The sequence below is a fragment of the Suillus clintonianus genome, assembly GCF_016758775.1.
Source record: "Suillus clintonianus strain FC179 chromosome Unknown DEU56scaffold_21, whole genome shotgun sequence".
Lineage (NCBI taxonomy): Eukaryota > Fungi > Basidiomycota > Agaricomycetes > Boletales > Suillaceae > Suillus > Suillus clintonianus.
The window spans coordinates 198,711-222,752 of record NW_024539245.1 but is presented as its reverse complement, the minus strand read 5'-3'; the positions used below and the strand labels follow the sequence as shown (position 1 = coordinate 222,752).

Sequence of the window (24,042 nt, the reverse complement as noted above, 5' to 3'; positions counted from 1 at the left end):
CGCTCCTTCACGGTACCTGGAGCTCGTCAGCCGCAGTTGCAGCCCCAAGACATGCCACGAAGGACAACCATACCAAGTACCACATGTTGTACAACGACGTTCAGTGGCATAAGTGCGTGTGCATTTCAATCAATCCCCATCTCAGTTTGTTGATTCACGTGTCAATGAAGCCATATCAAATATCATGCGCTGGGACTGCATGTCTTAGGCGCCAGCGGGATCCTATAAACAATACAGCGCCATCCAGCGCCCAGCCGTCGAGGCTCCCGAGACGACCACGCACTGTTTACGCAGTTGAATTTGGAACGTGTTATCAATCGTCAGTGCATGGAACTGATAGTACGCTGACCTAACTTAATTTTCTCTGACAAGCCAAGGACGAGTCTGTGAGACACTTTGCGTTGTCCGCCAAATGAAGTTCAGGTCCAGGATACCGGGGATAGACTGTACAAGAGCCAGCTCGTTGCTTGTTTCCGCAACAGGAGGTCCCAAAAATGCCTGCGCATGACACACGAGTTTATGATGCGGCGACATGCAAGATTATAAGCTCGCGCCCATCGATGTTATCATATTGATAGAATTAGTTACTACCCAATACAAAGGAATGAAATACATTCTACAGTTAATATTATTCTACCCGCCCCAAATCAACTTCGCACCGAAAGCAAAAGAATCACGGAGAGCTTGCTTGCCGTCCCAGACAAGGCTCCGAGCGCGAGTGGGTCGCACTCAGATATCGCACCGTGTCATCCTGATGTTCCATTGACAAATGACACGTCGCAAGTGGTCTGACAAGGTTCAAGTTGCGCGCGTAGTTTAGCAATGACAAGTCACTCTACGTTGCCAAACTGCGTACGCAACCTCGAGATATTGTAAAGTAGTCGGCTGCCGCGCCTCATGACCGTTACACCAAAAGGTAGAAATACTGAAGACTTAGTCTTCAGTACCCGCGACAGTATATGTATTGATTATGAGAACTCAAGTAAGCCAGCGTGCTTACAGATATGTCCAAGAGCCAAAGTACTGTAGTAGAGGCCCTGTTGATGCCCGTGTGCGAGCATACCGCTATGAGGGAGGGATTCAGCAAGCAAATTAAAGAGATAAAACGCGTCGACGGTAAACCAGATGTTCTGCGCATACTCTATGAAGGAACAAAGAATGACTAAGGCAGTGAGGTGCTTCGTGTGCATCATGATTGAAATGGGCGATGTAGCGGAGCTTGAATCATTCGAAGCCTCGGCCTTGAATATGTGGCGCAGGATGTGATCTCCCGCGGGCCTTACTGAAAACTTTCCCCTACATCGGGATTCGGCAAGTCATGAATCTCATAATGGCAATATCCATACTACATATTGTACAGTGATAAAACACTTCGACACCGTGGTGATCTTGGCCAATCAAATTCAAGTATTTTACAAGTTGACTCATCCAAGCATGCTGCATCAGACCGAATCTTTGTGAGTCGCCAGCCATCCACTCTGTCAAAAACCAGACTCAGCGAATTGCCAAAATTAAGAGCGATACGCTTACGTTGAAAACAGCTTCATGGTGCTGCCAATCGCATAGGTAAACAGGTCGATCCTCGTCCTCTACGTGCTCAGCAACAGCAGCCGACACCAGAGAAATTTCCACGGGAGTAACTCTGCGAGAGGTGGCACGGTGTTGTGGAACCTGGGGTGCCTCCAGCCCTCCCTCAGCCCCAGCAAGCTCTGAGCCACTAGCATCCACAAGCTTTCCGACGAACTCCCTCTTGATGTGAGCAAGGGTCTGGCTGAATGTAGTCCCTGAGTCGCTGCCCCCGTTTGATTTGATGATACTTCCGATCAATTCTGGAGGGATGGGAATCATCCCGCGAATAATAGATCCCGCCTCACGACGCACGGCACATGCTTTACAAGGAGAGTGGTCTGGCCGTGTAAAGACCGTGACGGTACCTACAACTTGCGGACTCGAATGAGCATTCCCTTTATGGTGGAGCTGGAATGAGTAAGAGCGGTTGTACGCATGTTCCAGAAGTTTCACGTGCACAACAAATGTGCGGTAGTGAGGAATAACGTTATGGTCACTTGGCACGGCAGGATCTTCCTTGTTCGGAACCGGCAAATGATTCCAACTGCGCAACGCCACCTGTTTCGCCTTGGTTTGCGGATCAAAATCGTAGAAGGTTTGCACCCTCTTGCGCGCTAAGGCACGCTCTTGGGATGTTACGGCAGCTTGATCGACCTTAATGCCTTCAAACTCGGGAAACGAGTAATCTGCTCGAAGTAAGCTTATGTCATCCAATAGACATTCCTACGTACACTTGGGGTATGCCTTTTTATCCAAAGATCGAGCCTGAGAAGAGGTCCAGTAGTCTCCGTGTTCTGTTCGGAATGGTTGGAGTGGTCCGTCTGGAAGGAGTTGTTCGTTATAAACTTGCGCGTATGTGCCTCGCGCCTATGAGACTACTGTTGAGTACCTGTGCGGGAACATCGTCCAACATGAACGCATACCTGTGTCCAAGGGTATTGTTCCCCATCGTGTTCATACCCGTCTCCCATCCAGTACTCGGTATAGCACCACTCCCACAGAGCCACTTTGGGAATTCAGTAACAGGACAACGCCCTCGAACAAAATCATACATACAGAGTCTGTCCACATTCGAATGGTGAACTGAAGGGAACGACGTAAGTAATGCATAACAGTAAGATGGAACTGTTCACGCACGGAAAAAAATAGGGTCGAAACCAGCCTATGTGAAGATGAGAGTCAACATTATTGCACAAAGACAGAGAGCGAGTTGCTCACGTAGTCTGGGTAACTCTGCAAATTTGGTCAATATAGATCAACAGCATCATTCGTACACAAGCATCTGCAACTGACCATTTGTCCATTTCCACCCTGACTCGTCGCTGGAGTAAGCACGCGTCAAAGTTGGAACAAATGTATTCCACCCACAAGCAAGTTATGAACAGTGTCGTGCACGCCTTCAAGCGACCCACGGTTGACGAAGTCTATATCTCTCTTCGATTCTGCGGTGTGGTTAGAAAAGTCGTCCCAGCTATCATCATCTCAGTCAACATATAAACATTGCTGGCAGAAGCTAGGACGCACGCTATCGCGGAATTCTCGTCATCATTGAACGTAAAGAGATGAGCGACTCTGCGTCTCAGATCATTTGCTCCGGCTTTGAACGCCCTTACAAAATGCAAAATCAGCGCCAGCTTCATGCGATTTGTCTCCGTCGATACTTACTTTTGCAACAAGTCTATCTGGCTGCCTTCAGGGTCCGTGGTACTAGGAGGGTAGCGGTACGTCCTGTTCCACTTGGAGAAATACGCCACTTGTCCTGTCTACAGACCACATTGAGCAAGTTCAATGATCTGAAAAGGGAAAGGCAACATACCGAGCTATCCGTCTCGTCGCTGAAGTCGGATGGCACTCCGCCAACGTACGAGAAATATGAGAGCGGATTAACAACACTTTGTTTTTTACCTCCAGGAAGTACGATTTCCACCTTTTCTTCGTACAGAACAGGAGGAAGGCCGTTCTCGGCTACATCCTTGTCGGCCCAGTCCCAGTATCTGCGTGCAATGTAAATGTCTTTATCAAGGTGCTGGGAATGACTTAGCACGTACGGAAAGCGCAGTTCATTGGCAGCCTTGACCCACTGTCCTCTTTCTCCCGGGTTCTTAGTTTCAATGTCGTGGGCCAATTGTTCAGCGATGTTTCCGATGGATTGCTGTAATACGATAGAGCCGAATTGAGCAGCTGGTAAGGCGTGATCATCTGTTAAACATACCTCAATAAGCATGACGTATGGGCGATGCCAGGTAGGAAAAACAACGGCGCCATGGCTGAAGAAATGTTTCAAATCAACAAAGCGAGAGGGTATACACCAGCTTACTTGCAATAACCTGTCGCACAACATTGTCAGGCTGCGGGGAACAACGATGGAAACGATAGGCATACCTCCGAATCTGGAAGGAACAGGGTTGGTATCTTTCTTGTCAGTGGCGCTATAGTCAGCTGAGATGTCCTTGTTGCGGTCGCCAGCCCATTCAACATAAGGCTTGCCGTGAATTGACGCAATTTCCATGAAGGTGGCCGCAGGCTCTTCGACAACCTCGAAACCATCTGAACGCTGCTGGATCGCATTGAACGCAAGGATGAACAATGTAAATTGGTGGGGATGGTCTTTCTGCAGCGTCTGGATGGGCAAGCGATCGAATACTCCTCGAGTACCCTTGCGGCCAATCACGGGATAGTGGTATTCAGCAGAGCTCATTGTTGGACTAGGTTAGAGAGCGGTAAGAGATTAGGTGTGACCTGGTGTTGCGCCATGTCTTTAGTGCTGCATTTATATGCACACTACAGACGCCCAGACAGAGCCCCCCCGCGCACAGCGATGACACATTGCAGCGGTGATCGGTGATTGTAACAGGTGACCGACCAAAGTTGATGCGGAGACTTGCGATGGCACTGGAAATGTATGCAAAAGCAGAAATTCCGTAAAGAACGACGTGGTCCAGTTGTGATTGATAGGGAATGAAATGGAATATACCGGTTGCCGAGTTCTGCTGCGTAGCGCCTATAGAAATGAATTTGAAGGACTATTATACCAGCAAGAAATTTCAATTGTCATGGGTAGACCTCCGACAAAAGAAAACGACCAATCATACCGTGAAATGTAGGAATGACTGTCTCCTATATTGGGTAGTCTGCATACTGACCAAAATTGTGATACACTTGCATGTAAGCACTGACATCAAGGCGATGATGGGCGCGTTATTCATCTGTCCTTGATCTCGGGCGTAACATCGGAAGGGCATTAAACACCGTGGCAGATGAGGCACCTCAATAGCCACCTGTCGGAGCCATCACACTGCCGAGATTTCGTCCATGTAAGTTTGTCTGCGTGCGCCCAGTACGCGTTAGTGTGCATGTATATGCAAACTCGAAGACACGGATTCGGAACATCAGATTACACGTGAACGAACTATATCCGAAAGATAAGATCCTTTCAATTAATTGATGCGACTGATTCGAATGATAATAATGGTGCCACCGGTAATAGGGGTGTGCTATTGGGAACTCGGGAAACGCCGTATTGTGACGGCAGAACTTTGAGAGTTGAGCCTGGTTTAAGCAACGTATCAGGAACTTGTAAAAACGGTGGTCGAGGGCAAGACTCAGTAGACTCGAGCGGGAGGCGAAGATATCTACCTTGAAGCCTTGTCCCATCAATTTTCTTTCGACTGATTGGCAGCTTGTCACTAGCATCAACGTTGTGGCTGCCAGGCGCCCGCTCCACTCTTAACCCCCCGGCCACCCCAAGAGTAGGCTACTTAGTGAGGAGGAAGCATTTTGGGTGCTTCGAGAGCAGAAGCTTGAGAGTGGAGTCGGCCGTTTGACGTCATCCCTACAAAGTAAACAATAAGTAGTGGCTCTGTTGGGAGCTGCTTTAATGGTGATTTTGGGGTACACTACCTCGTGGTGCACAAGGAAGAAATTTGCAAAACACTGAAATCGAGATGTGCAAGCTGTTCAAGAGGCCGGGCGGCTCCGAACAAGATCTCAATCAGACGAGCGCATCAGAACCCTCGGCAAGCGAGGACATGCAATACCACCCTTGATTTCTTGCAAAAATCGTGCTGCCCCTTGTTGATTAAAGTGTGTCAGTATTGTGTACCTGAAGAACGTTGAACATAACGGTTGAAGAATGATGATGTAACACTCGCTGGTGAGGTGCTGCATATAGCTCTAAAAACCTCATCAAGATAGCTCATCAGCTGAGTGCAGATGTAGCAGATTGCGATGAAATACAAATGATACTCAGGTCTGTGGAGATGGATGAACTAGATGACTTAGTAGGTAGATGACATAAACATACGCTGAGCTTCGGGAGACGTGAATTGACGGAGTGCTTGTATGTCCCTATACGTGCACTGCCAAACAATGTGCCATGTGGAGATTCTTGGTAGCAAACACAGTATTGATTGCTGATCATTGTATCATTGGGGTGACAGTGCCAAGGTAATGCCGGATGCCCGCATAGGCTAAGTCAAAGCGTCGGTCACCGACGAATAAGCGCCATTCGGTATGTAGACGCAAATCCGTCGTTGAGTCGCTGAGTCGAAGATGAACGGTTTTGATTATACTACAGATGAGTAACTGCTTGCAGCGGGCGCTCTCAGCCAAGTACTATATATACATAGTGAGGACCTCGACAGCTCATTGAGGAAAGAAAATGGTAACTTACTGCAAGTTCAATTTGGGCGTTTACCGGACTAGCAACTATCTGCTGAGCACTGGGCCACCGGTGGTACAGTACTATAAGATGAAGTTTGAACCGATCATGATGAATTGATGAACATGATGATTGACGAGAAACGCCCACGCGGCTTATGTCAGCTCTTGCTGCAAACTCGCAGAGCCAATTAAATTTGGCTAAAAAGGGCTGAAGCTGTCACGGTTTTACGCATCTTTTGGATTTCCTCGCAGTCATCGTTGTTTTGTATCTTTTTTTTCACCTGTGTGTCAGAGCGCCTCTTTCAAGTCGGGGTTGTAGTCGTCCCCATGCAGCTCAACGAGCAGGTTCGGGAGAAACATTCGACGTGACGACGTCGACTATTTCCCTAGAGGAAACTGGTCCTTTTGTGTGGGGTTCGCTTGGCATTGGACTCAGCATAGATCTGAGTGTGCTCGTGGCAGAATGGTACGGTTTCTAGCGCGTTTAGTCATTCTGTAGAACTCACTGCTCTGAAGCATCCATATTAATATTAGGTGGAGGTGCAAGGACGCCGAGAATTAGCGCCAATAAATTAGCAAGAGTTTGCTTCGGTGCGTACTTTCCTCTACCTACGTGGTACCTGGAAGTGGCTGAAGATTCTTCGCTAGCCAGCGTCGTCTTTTGCGAGGTGGTTGCAATTAGGCTAAGGAGTTGTATGCACCCCTCCTGTATTCCTGCATTCATCGTCATCTTATGACGGTAGATCACGGGCATCGTGCACTCTGCCAAACTCTAGAGCGCTCAAGAAGTATAGTTCTACACAAGGGGCAAATGCTTCACCGGTAAGCTGCCCCCTCCGCCATCGTTATACCTTCCTAACATTCACAGGCTATGTGCTATTCTTCGGAGGTCTCGCGGTTCTGCAACCGTCTCTGTGGGATTTGCGTTGGGCGTGCAGGCAGCAGTGCTGCGCCTGCCGATGCATCAGTTTCGCGAAGATGCTTGTAGTAGAAGTATTTAGAAATGCGCCCGGGTTCATTTTATTGACCAGTGAGTAAGCAAACCAAATGTCATGTAACTTGCTCACTCGATGGAAGTTGGTCCTCTGATGATTGCAAACGCAAATGAGTTCATTTCCAGGGCCAACTACAGTGTCCATGGCTTAACTTCATGTATAATAGTCAATCACTTAAGTATTACGCCCCAAGTGTGGGGCGCATGTTCAATGACCTGTCTGTCAATCTCTCTTGACACTTTCAGCAGTGATTGAATTGCCTAAACCTACCCACTATTATCTACTTTTCTTCAAATACGCAGGTGTATGATGCAGCAACTGATGAGATCGCATATTTTCCAGGCCGATGCAACAAACTTACCGCTATAGGCAATGAGAGAGTTACCAGGTCTTGGAATGTCCGGTTAGCTTGGCTCGGGGCACACCGATGAAAGTGCCATGCCTCACTGTTCTGCACATGTTTTCTCCTGCCGTTGTGAAATGGAACTTTTGGGTATGTCCTCGCTCAGCTCTCCGTCTCTTTGTCCAACCCATCAACTTCAGACGCCAATCAGGTATGGTGCTGATCCGCACTCGCTTTTAACTTATCATGTCCAATTTCTATCTAAGTTGTTCTCTAGCATAGGCAAATGGGCGTGCACACAGAAATCGCGTGTCGATGTGGTGGAGCTCGTGCCGTCAAGAGATCCCTGGGCACCAAAGTACGGGATATTGCAGTTACCCAGGAGGAAATTTTGAACACGTGACTACAGGTTATAAACGCAAGTGTCACGCGCCTTCCGTGATAGTAATACTTGAGGTTTGCTCGATTTAGATGCACCAATAGCACCTCGGTGCTCCTGGCATTATGAACGAGAAGGGTAAGACTGACACTTTTGCAGCCGCGGGACTCGTGGTCCCCAGAAGCTTTAAATACGCATGGTTATTCACACTCCCTCGACCTGCGTCCTTATCGTCAATCAGTCAACTCCCAACAAGACAATGACAATGAACGGAAGGGTTTACGACGAGAAAACAGAAAGACTCTTCCCGGCGCCTTCCCCTCCGCCGACGGCACTCTGTCCCCAGAGGTTCCCAGGATGCAACCTCGAATCATTGACTGCGGTGCGGCACGCATTGATGGATAACTACACCCGATATCATATCTTCTGGAACGATATCAAGTTCCACAAGTGAGTGTATGGAAAAAGCACACTGATCGATAACTTACGGAATATCTGCCTAGCCACGTTACCCATCGAGCGCTTGCGATATACGCGTTAGGAGGGAGCGGCCCCGTAATTGAAGCGTTCTACAAGCAGGACGTCAAGGTTCAGAGAGCTGCTTTTGTATCGCCCCACCCCATCACAGCGCAGAATTTCGTTGATCATCTCAGTGACGCAAAGTGAGCAAATGCTTACCTTACATGCACCGACCTTGATATCGTTTTGTTCGGAATCGACAGCTACTACGAAGCATATACCACCTTCTTTGCCAATGCCATCGAAGAGAAGGGCGCCTCCGCAACCTTGGATGAATTCATCTTTTCCGAGAAGTACAACTTTCGGCCTGGCAGGGACGCGGATAGCCAGCCGGAAATGTTGTGCCGATTTGTGGATGCAGTCATGCATCCTTTGATTCAATGTGGACATGGCGTCGAGTTTGGCTTGCCAGGCATGCTTGCTGAGGGTAAGTCGCACGCTGGTGTAAAAGAGGAAGGGACACCACTTACTTCCGGTGAACCGGGTTAGGGCTTTCGTTGACGGCGATGCACGGTGTTCATGCCCCGGGATTCCTTCCACCATCAATGTTTGCCGCCCAGCCTAGTGACGACATAGGCGCCATGATGAACGGTTTTGCGTCGTTGGTGCTTGATGGCCAGTCCTCTGCGACACATCTCAAGGCACCAAGTGGACAGAATACCCACGCTTTCTCAATTCTTGCCCGAGTTCTCAAGGACCCCAGCCTTGCCTCGAAAGGTCCACGCCACTTCACCGGGCAATATCCTGACACCCTTAAGGCTCGCGGATACAGAATTAGCGAGCACGTTCAGAAATGGACGGTAGATCTCTCCAAACCTGGAGAGATCGAACGCAAGATGGAAGAGTGTGTTTGGACCTCCACCGTGATTTATGCTCTCGCAGGATGGAGAAATGGTTTTACTGCCGATTTCTTCCTGTGAGCACTGATTGTCATTCAGAGATATTCGGTACTTACAGATACTAGGATGCATATGGTCACTTCAAGTATCTTCCTCCCTTCGCTCATCGCATACTTGAATCCTCGAGCACAAGCCATGCTTCTCCGCGCATACCTCACAAGTGCTGTCACTTGGTTTGTGGCACGCGGCCGCCCCTCCCTGAACTTCAAGTCCTTCTTTGAGTCGACGCCTACGGTGCCGAACCCCCCGAATAGCCCCACTGTCCCACCAGTGGAAGGTATCCCAGCACAGGATGCGCAGACACCCAACCCCTTCCTTTCTCTCATCCAATCATCTATAGTGCACCCCAGTGACCATTACCCAAAGACCCAACGAGCTTTGGCACACTTCTCCACCATCTACGGGGCCCGGCCCAAAGGATACTTTGCTGGCACTGAACTAGATGGGGCAGAGGAACTTGACGGCTCGTTGTTCGTGCGAGCAGCCGTGCTGACTGCGGATTACATGGGATGGGCCAGAGAAGGGGAAGAGGCGAGAAATTGGGGTCTCGACGGGTTCTATGTGTAAGTGAGGAGATTGAAGCGCGACGGCTAATAGCTATTATATCTGGAGCAATGATGTGGACTAGTTCAAGATGAACCTCACTTTCCTTCATGTGTAATGTTCGAGGGAAATGACCAAGGTTCTTGACAGAAATAATCGGTGATGTATCACAACCCGCAGGATCGTATTAGAAAAAACGTAAATGACACCTGGTGGTAAAGTATACTACAGCGTATCCAAAGTCTGTGCAACGTCCAAAGTAATGTAACGATTACAAATCATAACATTAGCTATGTGCCTGTAGATATTCGTGGCGCGGAGCAGACGGAGCGGAATCAACCCCATCAGAGCGATCCGTCCCAACGGAAGCCAGGTTTTGATCTTCCACAACAGGAATGGCTTCAGTGCTTGCCACAACTGCGTTGTCGCGTGGGTGATTCTCAGCGGGTGGAATATATCCTTGAGCGGCCACTCCACTGAAGTCGTACTTGGGAGGGCGATCAAATTTATTGTAAGCAGGAAGGATATCTTTCCCATCCCAATCTGGATCATCAGGTCCTCCAAATCTGCGCCCGGCAGAATCAGTATCCGCAGCATTTACTCTGCGATTAGGACGATGAACCGATGGGAGAGGGGCGAGAGGCATCAGACGAGAGGGTTGGTATGAAGAACTGAATGTATCGTTTCCAGGAGCCTCAGAGTGGTAAGAATTTGACGGCCCGATAGAGAAGAATTCTTTGGCAGATCGGTTCCTCCTTCGCAAGAAATATAATCTTGATAAAGATTAATAAATATCTTCATGGCGCCTCACGTGAAATCCCAAGGCGCACCTGGAAGCCACCAGGAGGAGCGCTATAATGACAGCGATGATGAAGTAGAGGTGTTGAAGAATGGACTATCCAAACCAAATTCGAAGATTTATGGTCAGCTCGCCGGAAAGTGATAAGTCGATGATAGCTGACCTTGTTACTCTGATTCTCAGTAGAGTTGTCGGTTACCAAAATTTCCGAGCGACCCAAGAGCGCCATGGAAGCACTCAAGGGGATGAGAGTCATTCGAAGAGGCTGCTAGTCGACTTCACACTCGTTTACGCAGCATTTTACACCTGCCATGTGAACGACGTTGTATTTTGGTCGAGTGACCCGAGAATAAGTCTAAGTTGTAGTGTATTATTAAACACGCGCCACAGAAACCAAAGATACCACAATGCCACGCACGTGAGTGCTTGTACCGGCGATGGGAAACCCAACGGGTATAACCTAGTGAGCATGGACAATAATGACTTGGATGAGCTCGTCGTTGCCACTCACGTCGACCTCCAGGGCCAGTCCAGCCATTACGATGGCTGGCTCGCGTTTCTTCCCGAAATCTTCCACACCCTCTCAAACTTTTACCACTCAGAAAGGTTCAGGGGATCCAACTCGGGCGTCTGTTGTTCACCTCTTGGCTAGAGCTCATTCTCTTCCATGTTCGGCGGCTTCCCAGGCTTTCATGCAGCTTGTGCAGCCTACCGCAAGATTTCAGTTAGCTCTTGATTTGCTATTGCCTCTCCTTACTTCATCCGCTGATGTCAGTTGAGTTCTGTCGACAATAATCAAAGTTCTTGCCACTGACCTCTGACTATTTCTGCTGCGATGTGCCAGCTCGCGCAACGCATTCCAGTTTCATTCCTTCTTTATTCCATGTATGCCCCTTATCCGATCTCTCTCAATCCCTTCAAGTCTGTCTTGTACGCCACTTTCGTTAAGGAGAGAGGACTCGCCATAGAAATTTCAGCCGAGGGCGGGTTCAGCGAGAGGGAGCAGTTGGTTTGGGTTCTCTGGAAGATCCTAAAGGGGGATGGTAATGATGTAAATCTAGTCTTAACCTACCTTTTACCTCGCTCACAATCACCCAGATTGGTCCCTATTCTCCTAGTACCTTGACAAAATCACCCCTGCCTCCGGAGTTGAGGGCCTCATGCTTGTTTTTGGATGAAGAAACTTTCATGGAAAATAACCTGTAAGCAGCAACTTGCAACTTCTCTCCTGTCGATCGTTCTATATCCGAATTCGTCAGCGATGATTCTGTTGCCAAATCCATGATCACGGCAGGAGAATCGAAGCAATTTGCCGAGCAAGGTGCTTCGAAGAATTTGCCACCATCACTCCCACCGTCCACGCAGATCAAGGTTACGCGAGAAGCAGATCAAGAGAATGAACGCATCGCCCAAGCAATGAATCTTGTACTGGCAGCTCGTGATCGAGCACTCACACTCACAGAACAACGGGTAAGCTTTATGAATGAATGTATCTGATATCCGCTCTGATGATCCATCGCGCAGACCTTGACGCCTTTAATACCCCGCCTGACCTCTCCCACGATGATAACTTCCGTGGACCTACCGCCCATCGTCTCGTATAATCCTAACCTAGCTTACCAGCTTGTTGCCGCTTTACTGATGGCACTTCCTAATAACGTTGCACAAGATATCTTTGTATATTTGGACGCCTTGACATTCCTCCCCCCGACGCTCCCATCGTTCGACCTCCTTGGGCGCCTTCTTCGTGATACGTCAGCTATTCCAGATCCTTCAACTGGAGGAAAAACTACGATAGCAGACATCGTACGCTCCGAAGTTTTGGGACGCTTTATCCATGAGAGTATCAAGTGGCTTGACAATGCTGAAAGAGAAGAACACGAAGGGCTTGTCAGTGACGACAGATTTGCAAAGGGAGTTCAAAATGTTAGTTTCACATATCCCTCGAAGCACACGGCCTTACTTTTTTGCAGCTCTGTCGTTTCTACTCCGCATTGCTCAAGCTCTCGATCGTGGACGCCGCTTCTGATGCAGACTCCACCGAAATGTCACATTTCACCTTGCGCCACTCTCGCTTCGAGGAGGCAAACGCTCTGTATTGCATTCTTGCATCTGGTAGATTTGACCCTTTCTACGCCGCCGCCATGATATAGCAATTTTTGTCTTACCCTACGCATGTTTTCATCTCGTTTTATGGTCGTACGTCATTACTTACCACATGCCTCTACGACTAGCTATATGTCCTGCACTCATATGATCCCAGTATATGTCATGTCTCATTCAGCTGTTTGCATAGTATTGTAACTCAGATACAGGTATGATTAGACACTTAGGAAGATAAAATTCAACGGTTCAACCTGATGCTATGGAATATCATACAATTAAGTGTTCGGTCAATGATGCAGCGTGATTCATGCAATCGCGGTAGAAAATCTCTGGAAGAAGACGAGTGCAGTGGTACCATCGCGTTCTCCACAAACTTATAACTCTTAATCTGCAGGAAATATTTTTATTCTGATGTGATTCAGGAGCCCTTGTTTATTCTCCCACCCGGCTATCACTCCCATGTCCTTAAATTTTAAGTACTAATACTTAGTAGTACTGCAACGTGCTTTTCATTTACATAATAAGCACTGGTGTTTGAAACAAGGTTTTCTTCTCACCCTCCTGGGACTTCACTGTTGCTTTCTCACACCAGCCACTGAACGCGCTGCGAATAGAGACGTTACATTCGCAATCCGAGGCAGTTCAACCTGTTGGAAGGTTCTACCCCATAACAGCTCGACCATCCGGAGTTTGCGGGCACTCAGAATGCGCCTAGCAGTACGGATCAGTGCCGTTCTAGGACATCCCCGCAGTACGGAACAAGCTGCTATTTGTTGTGATTTCCCAAACATGGCGATAACTGCTCATCCAGGGGTTTCCATTCCCATCTCTTTGAGATAACTACCAACAATCAGTGACCCAACTTCCAAATGTCACATCCGATGGATCTGACAGCCAATATCAAGACGAAAGTCATCCTCGTTGGTGTTGGGTAAGTTCCGGTTTGACTTGAACTTCCAAATACTGGCTGATCGACACTGAAGAGGCGCCACGTGTTCAGGTAAGACAACGCTGGCTAAGCACATGAAGGATATTCTTCCGAATAGTGTTATTATTCACCAAGATGTGCGTATCGATATTTATGTGTGACGTTTATGAATTGATCTATCGCGAATACCAGGATTTCTTTCTGGTAGGACAGACATGATAGTGCCTGATCCGACGTGCTTACCCGGGGATCCGTAGCCGGAAGAGATGCTTCCCACTCACCAAGGTCTCAACACCAAAAATTGGGACGGGCCGAGCGCTGTTGACTGGCCTCAAATGCGGAAGTTTCTCCGGGATGTTAAGTGCACCGGTAGCATCCCACTCGACCATATAGGCTACGATACCCTGGATGATGGAAGAGATATACCTATCGACGGGAATAAGGCAGAGGCCTGGAAAGCACGATTTCAAGATCTGGAGCAACGCTATTTGGTTGTTGCCAACACCAAGGTAATTTGGGTGTTAGTTGACGGATTCATGTTATACTGGGATCAGGTTTGTAACCTCCCTTGATCGGGAATCTCATTGCGGGGTTCATTCGGGACTATTCATATTCAGGATATCATTCGTCAGCTGGATGTTTGCATCTTCTTGCGCGTACAAGAGCACATACTGAAAGAGCGACGTTACACGCGATTTCGGCTACAACCTGGAGGTACGCAAGCCTCTGTAAATGAGTTGAGCGCATCTTACTTATGGTGCCGTGGTGCTCAAATAGTCAGTGAATTTTTACCTTGGACTGATCCAGAAGGTTATTGGGATATTATCTGCTATCCTGAGTATATTATGACACATAAGAGCCTATTCAAGGATGGAGAAGTTGAAGACGGCGAACCAAGTGAGGGCCAGGTGAAAGGGTTGCTTGTGATCGAGCCTGAAGCCAAGGAGAAAATGGCAATGATAGATATTGTAGGGGTTTGTTTGGAGAAGCTTGCTTGTGTGGTGAGCGATCTCCACGATGGGATATTGATTGTGTAGAATATTCAGTCAAGTTTTCAACACCTCCGTATATATATTGGAAGCGGTCACGTTTGATTCTGAGGCAACAGGCTGGAGAATACAAAGCCGAGATTATCGGTGTACATATCGGGGATCCGGGAGGTACTTATACAGTCCCAAGGTCTGAAATAGCGTAAAAAAGAGTATCTTGCTGCAACAAGGCTACGGGTAGCCACGGCCGGATGCTACAAGGGAAGTCGTCAAATTTTCTAAAAAATGCTTGAATAAATAAGGTGGGAGGACGCACGAAATCGATCATATGCCAATATGCATGAAAACTATGCGCTGGTCCAAGGGCATGTCCTTGTCACCAGCCAATGACTGGACTGCTCGGTGTAGCGCTCGGGCAGCTCGTTTGGAATTCATTGTGCCATCCCTGCACAGGTGTCTGTAGAATGCCTCCACTAAGCGCTGCACAGTACTATCGTTGACGCTCCATAATGTCCCAACTACACTCTGTACCCCAGCAAATTGTAGGCTAGCCGCAAGGTGTATGACTTCGTAAGGCATATTGGCATCACCGACTGCGGTTTCACAGGCGGAAATTGATGCCGAGACAGATCCATTTGTGAGATGTCGAGGAGTGAAAGTGGTTGGTCGCGCATGAGAAAGGCCGAATTGAAGGGTTCTGTACAATTCTGTGTCCCGTGACACGAAAAATGCAGCCAAGTATTGTCACGCAATGCACTCAATGCTCTCGATCTCGTTGCATCGACACTCGTTATCTTGGTGAAGGAAACAGTTGGGGTAGGGGGCAAAAGACTCTGCGCCAATTCGAGCTCAGGCTCCACACAATCCAAAGTGATTGAATGACCGGCTGGGTGATTCTGACCGATGGCAGCAAAGGGCACCGACAGGGGTCTGTCATGACTTCCGCGAGCCCTGATCAGCGCGGTAAGCGATGGCGTGTATGAAGAGATATAGAGCTTCGAAAGGAGCTGTCCGCCTTGCCTGTACACGCCAGCAGCGTGCAACGGCAAGAAATTGAAGGCACCCGTCGGGCACCACCATATCCGGGAACCTTGTGGTACAAATCCGCCCAGATTGTCAACCACCGGGCGGACGATGTCGTCCCACAACTCCATCAAAGCTTTAATCAGCGCTGATTGGGCCCTTTTGGAAGCGGCCTGTGGCTGACTTACCCGTTGGAGTTTGAGCACCAAATGTTGGAGTTTCTCCAAATTGGTATGAAGTTTAGTGCTGACCGGAGGTTGGTTGTGTGGGATAATGATGGCATCGCAAGACAACTTGCTTGCAACGAGCACGACAATAGGCCATCACGAGCTGCATCTTGAAGATCGGAGAACAAGGGGGGAAGTAGGAAGCGAGATAAACCCTCCAACTTCCGAATCTCTTCTACAGCTCTATTCCAGTCCTCCACCAGACGTCGGTACTGGGCTGCTTCTGCTTCTACATTGACTCTTGCGGTCTCTTTTGGATGATTCGCAGGAGGTTTATCAAGGAGGGAGCTGAGGTCTCTGAATTTCTTCATCAGCGCCACCGCATGATCGCCGCGATGTTGGAGGTCATCAAGAGGCGTGCGGAGTATGAAGCATGACAGCTTCATTCAAGTCTTGGTCAGTGCCTCGGTGTTTGAAGCGGATGGAGAGCGTAGTCGCAAGGTTATGCAATGTCATGGACCGATCTGCGTGACCGACTGGGCATAATGCCAGTGCATCCCTGTAAAGCATGATGGCCTCATCCAAGTCTTGGCCATTGTATTGGTGCTTGAAGCGGGTGGAGAGCGCATTCGCAAGATTATTTAATGACAGGGGCCGATCTGCGTGACCAACTGGACGTAAAGCCAGCGCTTCCCTGTGAAGCATGATAGCCTCATCCAAGTCTTGGTAATTGCCTCGGTGCCGGAAGCGGGCACGGAGCACATTCGCAAGGATAAATAATGACATGGGCCGAAATGCGCGACACGACGCTTCCCTGAGCAGCGTGATGGCCTCATCCAGGCCTTGGCTATTGTCTCGACGCTGCGAGCGAGTGAGCAACAATGCACCCAGATTACAAAGCAATTGCCCTCGGCAAGCATGCATAGTGTCGTAGTATTGCAGTGCATCATAATGCAGGGAGATCACTTCATCTAGGTCATGGGAATCATCTCTCTGACAACACCGCTCTGCAAGACGAGCAAGTTGATTTGGCGATAAAGGAAGCATTAATGCAGCGGGCTGCGTCTGCTCCAGATCGTGTCCTTCCATGCCTCCTGCTCGGGAGTCGGTGCAGAGCAAATGTTTCGATTACAAGCAAAGCTGCTCTGTAAATGTGACTGTTGGCGTGGCAAACATCGAGAACTTTGCTCAGTAATTCTTCGGCTGCATCAGCATCCGTTTGAAATCCCCGTTTCGCGAAACGAGACAGCATAGCAATAGCAAGATGGAGCTGGGTGATCGGTCGGTCAGGATGATCAGTCGGACGCAAGTCAAAGGCATCTTGAAAAAGAGAGATGGAGATATCGAGGTCGAGGTATGTTCCATTGACTTGGCAATTAACAAACTTCGCGGAAGCTAGATTGAACAGTGCTGCAGGGCGGCAGGGGTGACCCATGGCACAGAGATCAGAGGCACGTTCAAAGTGCGTTATGGATTCGTCGAGATCCCTAGTGTTCTGTGTCCTTCGGTATCGTGCGAGAAGACCATGTCCGGCGTCCGTCCTTAGTACTAATGCATGCATGTCGTCGGACGTAAGCTAAGCATTACGAGGATTCAGCATCAGAACATCGGACTGCATTGATCGCTCACGGTAGTAAGTGGGCGAAGAGTTGTAGCGTCATTTTTATCAGAACGTCGTTGCTCCACTGTCATAAACAGTGAAGTGCACGGGGATACAACTTCCTCCTGCTTGGGCTGTAAAATTATAGCTGTGACACTCGTCAAGACCCAGGCGTGATTTACAACAGATGTCACTGACGATGTGACTTTTCACTGCGATCCAGTAATTCTCCAACGGATATCTCGAATGTGCGGAGTACCTCTCCATGACAAAGCATCGGATCCAGTTCAAATGAAGCATACACGCTGACCCGAACTTGAGAAGATAGTTCGCAGGGCTTAGAGTCCTTCTCAATGCCTGCATAATATACGGGATCAACGACAACTTACAGAAGCATCCGTTCGTTCCATTCGACAACACCCTGGTCTACGTGTACAGGTTTGTTGCTGCTTTGGAATTCGACACCGCCAGTCATTACTACCACATGGAAGCCAGCAGGGATCCGTCGGAGACCAAGAGTGAGTTCAGTTGCGCGAATGGCTTGGGGGGTCGTCAATGCATGCCGACTAGAAATAGACATCACAAACCAGTAATGACGACTTGTTGCGCTCCACCGAAGTGTGTCTCTCCCGGGTCCTGTGGGTGTTCCGGGTGGCGGCTTGCCTCCTCACCTAAGGCTGGGAGGGTATCATCGAGTGGCTCTGGCACAGAGTCTGTTATCACAAGATTTGTCTCGGGGTCCTGAGGGCGTTCTGGGTAGCTCGGCTCCTCCAATGATGAAGGACAATTATCAAGAGGATGAGGAACGAAGTTTTGACATATGACCGAAGGATACAAACTAGCACTTGAGAGTAAGATGTGTACTATAAGACACGAAATGCCTGCAAAGTCCTGGCAGATTATGACTGGGGAAACCACGATGCACGTGGTGCCCAGACCGAGAAGGTTCGCTGTTCTGGGCACGACTGTCATAGATAGGCTCAGCGCTTATGATGGAATGGGATATATTTCTGCTCGGGTCCTGCAGGCCTGGTGAGTCCAGCGCTACCTGGGTTCCACTTGCTCGAGTAACGGGATATTTGACTATGTCTGTACATGTGGTTATCACAGTTCGCATTGCTGGAGTGAGGTTAGTGTTGGTTGCAAAGAATCTTCGGATCACAGATCGCGTGAGAAACACGGAGTCTGAACCTTCCTCGAATTGTCGATGGAAGCCTTCTCCATGGGTGCACAGCCACATCGACTCACTCTCAGAGAGTCTGTCCGTGGTATTGGTGAGCCATTGACAGGCTGGTCACGAGCCTAGATATATCGCCAAACATGCGTTTGACAAGACGACTGAGAACGATAAGTGCTCTAAGAGTATCACATACGTATACAGTAAATAGGCTGTAACTGCACCAATTTATAATAGACCACCTGTTTCTCTCCGAGTTAGTATACTACAGTCCGGGACAGCATGTTTAGATGTGATTCTGAACATAGCCGAAATGGACAATGCCTGCCTATTATTTGTTACTCCGACTTTCCAAATTTAGACAATTCGCAATCCTCACATCCACAATCAACAATGGGCGTCATGAGCGGAGATCATTGTGGACGTGCGGCGTGTTATAAAAGAGGGACAAAGGGATCGCCATGACTCACAAGTTCACCCCTTTGTCTCAACATCGTTGCGCATATCAGCATAGTATACATTGCATCCAACGCGAAACACCCTCTTCTGCAAACACTAGCTGCAGAAACCATAGCAATTGTGCAGACATATCATCGCATAACATTCAACTTATCTGCTTGCTCAGAATTGGGAGACCGTCCCACTGCCACATTACATGGATTCCTTTTTCCATCTGAAAGATATGGAGTTGTCTCCCCCAACTCATCACGGCCAGGATGGCGAACAAACATCGCCTTCAATGCCCCTGGACGAAGACAGCCCGTACTGGCGACCAGGGACATACTGTGTCATCTCGTAAAGTCTGTAAGTAGTTTCGCCTCGCAGTCGTCCTTTCGCCCAACTAATTTTGATAGATTCAGATTACTCGGCTTGCTCCATTCCTTGTGTCTTAAGCTGTTTTGCCCTTTCCAAACGTTATTGTGACTTTATTACGATACTTCTGTTCTGGAACATGTCATTAAACTCCTTTCTCCAGGCATTTCCTTCGTACTCAATACACCCAGATCACGTCCTATCTTCCATTTTCGATGTACAATTTTATTCATCCCTTTCATGGATCGTTATGCGGTTGAATCATTGCTGCATGCATATAGCCTCACGAGAACTTACCAGTACTAGCTGCTCATTCTTCAACGTTGCAACCATCTCCCCTTTCGTCTTCTCATTTTTAATGTTGTTTTGTTTTCTTGCTTTCTGTTCTTTTTGAGTCGGCGTATACCTATGTTTATATATGTTAGGCATCGTTTCCTGTCGTCATTACTAGCCAACGCCCTACATATGAGGTACATGTAGATGTACAATTGCAACATGAATTCAGCGACAGCACGAATGAACGACCGGCAAACGCGGAAGCAAGTAGTGGGCTGAACTCAGCTATGAGGGTCATCGCATGGGGCCGTAGGTGAACACCAGTCTCCACCACGTCAGCACTTCGAACATGAAGATGGAAGAGTTGATGACCTTCCAAGTTTACCTAGAGTTCATTCGTTTACTTGGAGCGAGAGGAGAACAAACATGCAAATATCCCACGAACATCAATTTATGCGCAAGATACATGTCATTAGCCGAGAAGGTCGTCAAGAAAATTTTCCATCTTTACTTTGGGCGCCTTCCTCGATGTGTCAACAGGAAGAGCTGGTGCCTCAGTGTATTTATCATCTAGCCGATGTGCGAAACAAGATGTCAGTGGGATCATTCGCGCAGGTGAAAGGACTCTACCTTATTTTCTATCGCGTGTAAACAGAGGTTTGGCTTTGAGCTTCTCCGACTTTGCACGGAACCGAGCCTTCAGATCTATGAAACATGATCAGTCTTCTATACAACTGCTATCGTTAGTTGCAAATCACCCCGACTTGCATCTGCGGAAGCCTTCTCGCGTTTCAACAGGTCTCAACAAACTGCTAGTGGCGTGTATGTTGCTTTAAAGTACCAGTACGAGTCTGTGGTTGAAATTTTGCAGTTTCAGGGCCCCTGGTGTACATTGCAGTGTGGGTACTGGATGTATTGATTGTTCTGCGACACGCCGTTGTCGCGTGTATTCCAATACAATGAGCAAAGCGTAGAGGCTCAATCGCTCATTAATAGTTATTGGCGCGATACACGCGAAATGTTCACATATTGATCAGATCTGGACGAGCTTTGAACCGTTTGAAACTTGTCGCCCGTCTCGTCTAAGGTCACACTAAGTAGCACTCTCATGCGGCTAGAACCACAATCTTCGGGAAGGCAAAAGTTTAATAAGCTCGAGTATGTACACGAATATCGAAAATATAGATGGGTAGCATGCGGCATAGTAACATAGTCAAACATGCGTGAAACCAAAGGAACAGGGCAGAACATGAGTCATTCGACAACAGTGCGGAGCCAATAACGACGGCGATGCAAGTGAGAAATAATGATAGATAGAACCACAATATTCAGAAAAGGAAAAGTTCAAGACAAAAAGTAGCTGGATTGCACGAATGTCGAAAATGAGTGATGTTGTACAAGCAGTGAGTCCATCGCATCTACCAAAAGATGAGTCGTATGACGGACAAGAGGGGATTAGATACTACCAAACAGAGGCTGTAGAAAGACGAGAGTTTACATAGGAGCCACCACACATCCCCAGAGATGCAGACGGCAAGATGAACGAAGTGGTGAAGTAAAGGATGGTACAAGAAGATCGATGAATAGACAACACCGTACGAGCAGCGAGCGCACTGTACTCATTCCAAAAGATGAGTCGTGTCGCGGGCAGGGGGGGAAGTTGGGTCATGCCAGGGGGGCAGTAGAAGGCCAGCAGTGCCAACAATGATAGTATGTCAAGCCTCGTCTGGAGAAAGCGTTATTCGAGGAGGGTGGATATGAAGCATGATAGGATTCACGTGAAAAGGATTATGATATGGTGCAAAACGCGACTTGGCCAGAACCAGAATAATGTTCCTCGTCAATAGGGCAGGATGTGTCGTCTGTGGACTCATGCAAGTCCGGTGGTGACTGCAAAAATATTTCCAAATATGTTGATAACGAGTCCATCAGGGTAGCTGGATGGCGCGGTACAGAAGTTGCAAGTGTTGCAAGTTGGGTTCAATGCAAGGTATACTGTGCTGCTATGCGCAACGATGTTAAGACAAAGGGGAGAACTTGGGAGTCATGGCGATCCCTTTGTCCCTCTTTTATAACACGCCGCAGGTCCACACTGATTCTCCGCTCACGACACCCATTGTTGATTGTGGATGTGGATTGCGAATTGTCTAATTTTGGACAGTCGGAGTCACAAATAATGGGCATTGTCCATTTCGGCTATGCACAAAATCACATCTAATTATCTAAACGTGCTGGCCCGGACTGTGGTATACTGAGAAAAACGGGTGATCAATAATAAATGGGTGCAGTTGCAGCCTATCTATTGTATACGTATGTGATACTCTTAGAGTACTTAGGTTCTCAGCAGTCTTGTCAAACGGCTGATCCGAGCTCAACTGTCCGAATTTAGAATTACCATATTTGGCCATATATCGTGTTCAACCCCTCCTACGCCATTGTTCGACAGCAATATGGCGGAATCAAATTGCGCGTCGTGGCTCATCTACGTCTTTGTGTCTTCTTTAGTGAGCAAATGTTATCGTACCTTTTACTGAATCATGCACCGTGAATTCCACCAGTGGCGAGCCATCATGCCAGTGATTGCCTTGCTTTCATTGAAGTTGTCCTCACTTTTGTGTATACTATATCGTAACGACGCCATTGCTTGTGGGTAACAACATGAAACATCGACATTCTAGTGTGGTGTAACTCATAGGTGCGTTCAATCGTGATAATGAAGTGACCTTGCTGATACATTTTGAGCTGGCAAAACCATCATAGGATCTCCACCGCCTGCTTGTTGCACTTGCATCCACCTTGAGTGTGTCGGTTTGTTACGACTCCGATCACTCCACAGCACCAGCCGTTCGAGTTATTAATGTGTTTTGGACCATAGTTTTCATGAAACCTTGTATGAGCATTCTTATGAAGCGTTGTACATCCGTGTTGACTTCATTTTCGGTCTTCTCACTATCGCTAGTACAGTCCTATACATTCGTTGTCCCTCATACATCCTTCGACCAGCGATCTTCTTGTACATTTCCATGTCGTGTCAGCCATCGATACTGTTCATTTTCTTGAACGAGAATGGCGGGCTGAGGGGTGCTGCCCATGAGCAACAAAGTAAGCAGCACGCATGATTCCATGCTGGCGATTGAGAGTAGAATTTGGCCGCCTCAAATGAGCAACATTTTGGCACTGCGGGTTAAATCATTAACCTGCATGTATAGCGCAGCAGGAAATCTTTTTATCGTGGTTTGTGGTGGCAGGATATCACAAGTACGTACTTACGCTTAGCGCAATGCCACAATCACTGCGTGAAGATCCAGACTAGCGGTACTTGAAGTACGTGTGTTTAGGCAAGATAAGCTCAGGTAGCTAGACATGAAAATAGATTTGTTAGTCAGCGTTGAAGTAGCCTCGCGTACGTGTAAGGACATGACATACTTGGGGGCTGGCTCGACGACTTATGTTAATAACAATTAGCGTATATCATGTTGTCTACTCGAGATACAATTAGATGACACTAGACTATATACCTATTGCTTCAGCTTCATTCAAATATCTTCCTAATATAATAAGAGTAGATCACCCAATGTAGGGCTGAAATAATGAATATATTCATATTGATGAATACACCACGTGCTCGATAAACTATTGTGCCTGCTTCGCGTCCTGCTTCAATTCCCCCTGTGCGCCCTGTGCGCTCGTATCCCCTTCTGCCCCTGCCATCCTATTATCATCACAGAAACATGCTGAGACGCCCCCCTGCGATAGCACCTGAAGTGTGGGATAGCTGGCCAGACAGCTTGAAGAGAACGATCGCAGAAACCCCAGAAGTATATATGGCCCCAGCTAACTCGAATATCGATCCAGCACTTCTCAGTAGCTCGAACGGTTCCTTGGCCCCAAGGCGTGCTATTCACGATGCAAATAGAGATGGTCCACATGAGCCGATGCCGTTTGCGAACCCATCTGCTGCAAATAATGGTGCACGAAGGCTTACAAATAGCAGGTGAGTGAATATATGCACTGAATATATGCAGTCAAACTCACCAATTTTTCCCTATGAAAGTGATACACGTCTACCTGAGCATCGTCGACATAGGAGAGGTGCTGCGTCCAGCTCTCGACGATCACGGGGAAGGCATCAGCGTTCATCTTCACCCAGTGACAACAATCGTGAGCGGGAGGGAAGGCATAGGGCAAGAAGTCCTGTGCATAATCGCTGGAGGAACCCATCGTCTCCATCCACCAGCCGTTCATCATCCCGAAA

General features: G+C 48.1%; 10 protein-coding genes across 10 annotated transcripts; 3 read left to right on the top strand and 7 right to left on the bottom strand.

The window, feature by feature from the left end:
- Positions 1-590: 590 nt before the first annotated feature.
- Positions 591-1,213, bottom strand: DEU56DRAFT_791763 (uncharacterized protein). The gene is made up of 3 exons (XM_041352684.1): positions 1,123-1,213; positions 1,001-1,065; positions 591-925 (listed from the first exon to the last, which is right to left on the bottom strand). Exons 1-3 carry the CDS (start codon positions 1,191-1,193, stop codon positions 831-833), a joined length of 231 nt encoding a protein of 76 aa, XP_041210503.1. The 5' UTR covers positions 1,194-1,213; the 3' UTR covers positions 591-830.
- A 95-nt stretch (positions 1,214-1,308) lies between these two features.
- DEU56DRAFT_791759 (common central domain of tyrosinase-domain-containing protein) lies at positions 1,309-4,296 on the bottom strand. Its single transcript, XM_041352683.1, has 16 exons — positions 3,952-4,296; positions 3,887-3,896; positions 3,782-3,836; positions 3,618-3,721; positions 3,386-3,563; positions 3,235-3,332; positions 3,094-3,177; positions 2,938-3,040; positions 2,863-2,880; positions 2,788-2,802; positions 2,707-2,731; positions 2,626-2,652; positions 2,493-2,575; positions 2,301-2,436; positions 1,531-2,255; positions 1,309-1,478 (listed from the first exon to the last, which is right to left on the bottom strand). Exons 1-16 carry the CDS (start codon positions 4,265-4,267, stop codon positions 1,443-1,445), a joined length of 2,013 nt encoding a protein of 670 aa, XP_041210502.1. The 5' UTR covers positions 4,268-4,296; the 3' UTR covers positions 1,309-1,442.
- Positions 4,297-8,028: 3,732 nt separating this feature from the next.
- Positions 8,029-10,070, top strand: DEU56DRAFT_791752 (uncharacterized protein). The gene is made up of 5 exons (XM_041352682.1): positions 8,029-8,398; positions 8,452-8,610; positions 8,671-8,894; positions 8,957-9,383; positions 9,432-10,070. Exons 1-5 carry the CDS (start codon positions 8,145-8,147, stop codon positions 9,931-9,933), a joined length of 1,566 nt encoding a protein of 521 aa, XP_041210501.1. The 5' UTR covers positions 8,029-8,144; the 3' UTR covers positions 9,934-10,070.
- On the bottom strand, positions 10,061-11,049 carry DEU56DRAFT_791751 (uncharacterized protein). Its single transcript, XM_041352681.1, has 3 exons — positions 10,872-11,049; positions 10,740-10,804; positions 10,061-10,682 (listed from the first exon to the last, which is right to left on the bottom strand). The coding sequence occupies exons 1-3, from the start codon at positions 10,962-10,964 to the stop codon at positions 10,196-10,198; spliced, it is 645 nt and encodes a 214-aa protein (XP_041210500.1). The 5' UTR covers positions 10,965-11,049; the 3' UTR covers positions 10,061-10,195.
- Positions 11,050-11,133: 84 nt separating this feature from the next.
- Positions 11,134-13,069, top strand: DEU56DRAFT_900217 (uncharacterized protein). The gene is made up of 6 exons (XM_041356508.1): positions 11,134-11,478; positions 11,553-11,759; positions 11,807-11,910; positions 11,968-12,178; positions 12,233-12,634; positions 12,682-13,069. The coding sequence occupies exons 1-6, from the start codon at positions 11,188-11,190 to the stop codon at positions 12,859-12,861; spliced, it is 1,395 nt and encodes a 464-aa protein (XP_041210499.1). The 5' UTR covers positions 11,134-11,187; the 3' UTR covers positions 12,862-13,069.
- A 294-nt stretch (positions 13,070-13,363) lies between these two features.
- On the top strand, positions 13,364-14,860 carry DEU56DRAFT_791738 (uncharacterized protein). Its single transcript, XM_041352680.1, has 6 exons — positions 13,364-13,745; positions 13,798-13,879; positions 13,935-13,946; positions 14,000-14,296; positions 14,360-14,456; positions 14,520-14,860. Exons 1-6 carry the CDS (start codon positions 13,684-13,686, stop codon positions 14,777-14,779), a joined length of 810 nt encoding a protein of 269 aa, XP_041210498.1. The 5' UTR covers positions 13,364-13,683; the 3' UTR covers positions 14,780-14,860.
- On the bottom strand, positions 14,814-15,345 carry DEU56DRAFT_791733 (uncharacterized protein). Its single transcript, XM_041352679.1, is given in 5 exon segments — positions 14,814-14,934; positions 14,956-14,959; positions 14,974-14,979; positions 15,022-15,025; positions 15,041-15,345. 1 exon segment carries the CDS (start codon positions 15,308-15,310, stop codon positions 15,056-15,058), a length of 255 nt encoding a protein of 84 aa, XP_041210497.1. The 5' UTR covers positions 15,311-15,345; the 3' UTR covers positions 14,814-14,934; positions 14,956-14,959; positions 14,974-14,979; positions 15,022-15,025; positions 15,041-15,055.
- Positions 15,346-16,275: 930 nt separating this feature from the next.
- DEU56DRAFT_791729 (uncharacterized protein) lies at positions 16,276-16,671 on the bottom strand. The gene has a single exon (XM_041352678.1). It carries the CDS (start codon positions 16,624-16,626, stop codon positions 16,330-16,332), a length of 297 nt encoding a protein of 98 aa, XP_041210496.1. The 5' UTR covers positions 16,627-16,671; the 3' UTR covers positions 16,276-16,329.
- Positions 16,672-17,078: 407 nt separating this feature from the next.
- On the bottom strand, positions 17,079-18,176 carry DEU56DRAFT_791724 (uncharacterized protein). The gene is made up of 6 exons (XM_041352677.1): positions 18,109-18,176; positions 17,911-18,061; positions 17,720-17,826; positions 17,551-17,669; positions 17,227-17,497; positions 17,079-17,191 (listed from the first exon to the last, which is right to left on the bottom strand). Exons 2-6 carry the CDS (start codon positions 17,994-17,996, stop codon positions 17,130-17,132), a joined length of 645 nt encoding a protein of 214 aa, XP_041210495.1. The 5' UTR covers positions 17,997-18,061; positions 18,109-18,176; the 3' UTR covers positions 17,079-17,129.
- A 2,894-nt stretch (positions 18,177-21,070) lies between these two features.
- DEU56DRAFT_791715 (uncharacterized protein) lies at positions 21,071-21,757 on the bottom strand (the record flags this gene model as incomplete). Its single annotated transcript, XM_041352676.1, has 3 exons — positions 21,566-21,757; positions 21,286-21,513; positions 21,071-21,249 (listed from the first exon to the last, which is right to left on the bottom strand). Coding segments are annotated over exons 1-3 (503 nt in total), but the record flags the coding sequence as incomplete, so codon positions are not given.
- Positions 21,758-24,042: the final 2,285 nt, after the last annotated feature.